Genomic DNA, 3,184 nt, shown 5'->3' on the forward strand with positions numbered 1-3,184 from the left:
GGCTCCCCTCAAAGGGTGCTATGGGAGGAAGTGACCGTATTTAATAATCAAGTGTGCTCAGAGTTACAAGGAGGGAAGTTTTAAGCTATGCAAATTTATGCTGTAGTTAGAACTTATGGGCATCCACTTGCAATGGCAAGACTGATGAAGAACCCTTAACGCTCTCAGTCTTGAAAGGTAGAAAACCTTAGTCTTCACATTAGCTTCCAGTTAAGGAAATGTTCCTTAACTGCTACATAAGTAGGAAAGGATTCAGGGACCTTCACACAATATCCTGTTCACCCCATGGATTTCTAAGGTATTGACTCAGCTTTCAAAATTGAATAAAATATCCTCAATATCTTTTCTGTTTATGTGCTTTGATTCACGACATTAATGAGGAATTATGCATCAATTGACTACTGTGACTATAATGTTAAGTCATTTAGATTCCTTGTCACACTTATTCTTCCTAATATTTCACATTTTAAATGTAAGGACACTAGAGTTTAAGAAATGTAGGTAATTTACTCAAGTCACCCCTAAAAAAATAGAACATAGATATTAACCCACACTTTTCTGAAATCAAAGGCATTCTTTACACTAAATTACACTCAGAATATCAACTTTCATCATTGCTTTTAGAAAACCTTTCAATATTGGAAAGTACCTCCATTGTCATAATAAAATTATATAATATAGACTTCAATGGGCCAAGCAGAACTTTACAGGACAGGTCATCTTGTCACTCGAGTATATAGGAAATGCTGACCCCACAAGTATGCGCCACTTAACTAAAACAGCCCCTAGATAATTCCTTCCAAACCCTGATAACACGCGATGATCATCCACCTTCTCCAGGGCCTCCTCCTCATTTCTATGCCCTTACAGATTTATGTGCACATACTCTGGGGAGAACTTCACGTTTTTCCTTATCAATTTACCAGTTTACTCCCCATCTGCCCAACTCTCCGATTTCTATAGAAAGAACCTTCCAGTTCACGCTAAATAGACGTGAACTGTTTCCCCAAACCATTGTAAGCTAGATGTAGTGATGTCTAGTTGGAGATCTGTCTTATGCAAGACGTGTGAGTTAACAGGGAATGTTCCCCAAATGCTGCAGGTGGGTCTCTACCATCCTCCAGGGTTCCTGCCTCCAAAAGGTACCTCTCTTCATTCCTTATTTGATGACCATTGAGACATGCACATCGCAACACAAGGGCACCAAAGGGCCCTCAATCTGAGACTCCAGGTATTTCTCCCAGAGTGCCTACTGCCTTTCTCAAGAAACTATTTATAAACATCAGAACTCTGTAAATGTTACTGATTTCCCAGAAGACAACAGGAATGACTCATGTAAACTAATAAGAAAGCCCTTTCTGAATATCAGACTCTGAAATGTAAATTGTATTTATTTCAGATGCAAGAGAGAAAAATCAACACAAAATAAAGTGTTGGAGCAAGGGGGAAAATCAGTGCTTTTTCTGTGAAACTAACATAGAATAAAATCCAACTAAAAAAAAACTGATTTTTTTCATATAAATTATGGAATTTTCAACAAAATGGGGAAAATCCATTATTTGACCTTCTGCTCTCCTAACTCCAAATAAAAGGGACTATAAATCAATGGCCCTCTTATCTCAGTGGACTGAAGAGATTTTTTAGTTTCTCAGGGTCTAATACTTTCCCTCACCCACATTCAGATTCTCGTTGTTTCCATGTAGTTTAGTACAAACTTAAGCTACATCTCAGGTGTGTTGTTACATTCTAGGAATTATATTTGTAGAGAAATATAAGCCAATAGGAACTGTTCAAAGTACACACTAGAGACAGGAGTCTATACACACATATAGACTCCAAGGACTTGAAAGTGAGGGAAATTTTATATCCTGTGGATTTTCCTCCTCTTGTCACCGAAGAACTAAGAGCTTCATGATCTATAGTCTGGACTCAAAATTTTTCTGATACTAGAGCCAAGTGGAAAAGCTTGGGGAACACTAAATTAGGAGGGAGAAACTGTTGAGCTCCTCTCTAGGTCGCCTCCTCAAACGCTGTGATCTCCCTGTTTCTGTTCAGCTCCTAATGGGTTCTGTGCCTCTGTGTCCCACAGAGCACAGTAGTAAGTGGCAGCATCTGCCACCTGCACCTGGAGGATGAGCAGTGAAGAGGAGAATCGCTCATATGTCATGTTGTAGCGCCCCTGCTGAGACGGCCTTGAGCCCTTTACAAGGAGTCTTGGTGCAAGTCCTGGGAAGTGAAGGTACCAGAAGAAGTCATAAGCAGTGGATATGGAGTGATTGCAGGAGATTTCCGCCACAGCTCCCTCTGAAGATACCACGGAGGAAGGCTGAAATACTTGGTCCTTGTTCTCTGCAACTGCAGGAAACAAACAAAGAAGGTCTGAATTTCATGATGCTATTTCCTTGCTGATGACCTTTTAGGTACAGTGATTATTAATTAAAAAGGCTTCTTTTAAATTAGCCCAAACTGTAAGATAATGGCATATGCTTTTCTAATACCAGAAAGAGCCTACTTACCCTTCCAGAGGGAGCTGAGGAGAAGCCCCAACCACACCGCTTCCAGAGTGCTCTGCAAAGCCATAGCCACACCTCAGCTGGCCTCAGGCCTCAGCTGTAAGTGTGATGCTCACCAGGAAGCTCACTTAAGGCCCGTTTTGCTTCTTTTTTTTTCCTTTTGTCAATGACATCATCAGCCAGAATCTGCAGACTATAGAAGAGTGACTGCAGCTGTGAGGCTGCTTATTAGTGGCTTCAACTGTCCTTTGTTCTGAGAAGGAATGTAGCCTTTCAGAGGTCACTGCACTTGTGCAAATTTAATCAATGAAGAAGTTTCCATCTCTACTGTCGTCAGAAGAAGTCATGCAATTGATGGGAGACTGCTACATTATTCATATTAAAGTGATATATTCACACAAAAAAGTATGCTGAGTTTGTTATATATGTTGATAATGAAATGCTAGTATGTGAGAAATAATGATCATGAAATTTAGTAACTGCACTAGAAGAGAGATGGTTCGGTTTTATTAAGGCATAAAAATTACTGTGTAAACATATGCATCAAAATTTGACTCCTTGTATCCAACGTTGTCTCTGGAATAAGTAGGAAAAAAAATCTCAGATATACTTTTCTGTAAACACAAGAAGCTGGGTCAAGGAAGACACAAAAGCTGCATTTGGAGATGATC

At 39.8% G+C, this 3,184-nt stretch overlaps 1 gene segment (V, D, J or C); it reads right to left on the reverse strand.

The window, feature by feature from the left end:
• Positions 1 to 1,573: 1,573 nt before the first annotated feature.
• Positions 1,574 to 2,635, reverse strand: LOC141570371 (T cell receptor alpha variable 2-like). The segment is given in 2 exon segments: positions 1,574 to 2,355; positions 2,517 to 2,635. Coding segments are annotated over 2 exon segments (396 nt in total).
• Between the last annotated feature and the right edge of the window lie 549 nt (positions 2,636 to 3,184).

Source organism: Rhinolophus sinicus, chromosome 3 (assembly GCF_057876585.1).
Source record: "Rhinolophus sinicus isolate RSI-liver-muscle chromosome 3, RSI-T2T, whole genome shotgun sequence".
NCBI lineage: Eukaryota > Metazoa > Chordata > Mammalia > Chiroptera > Rhinolophidae > Rhinolophus > Rhinolophus sinicus.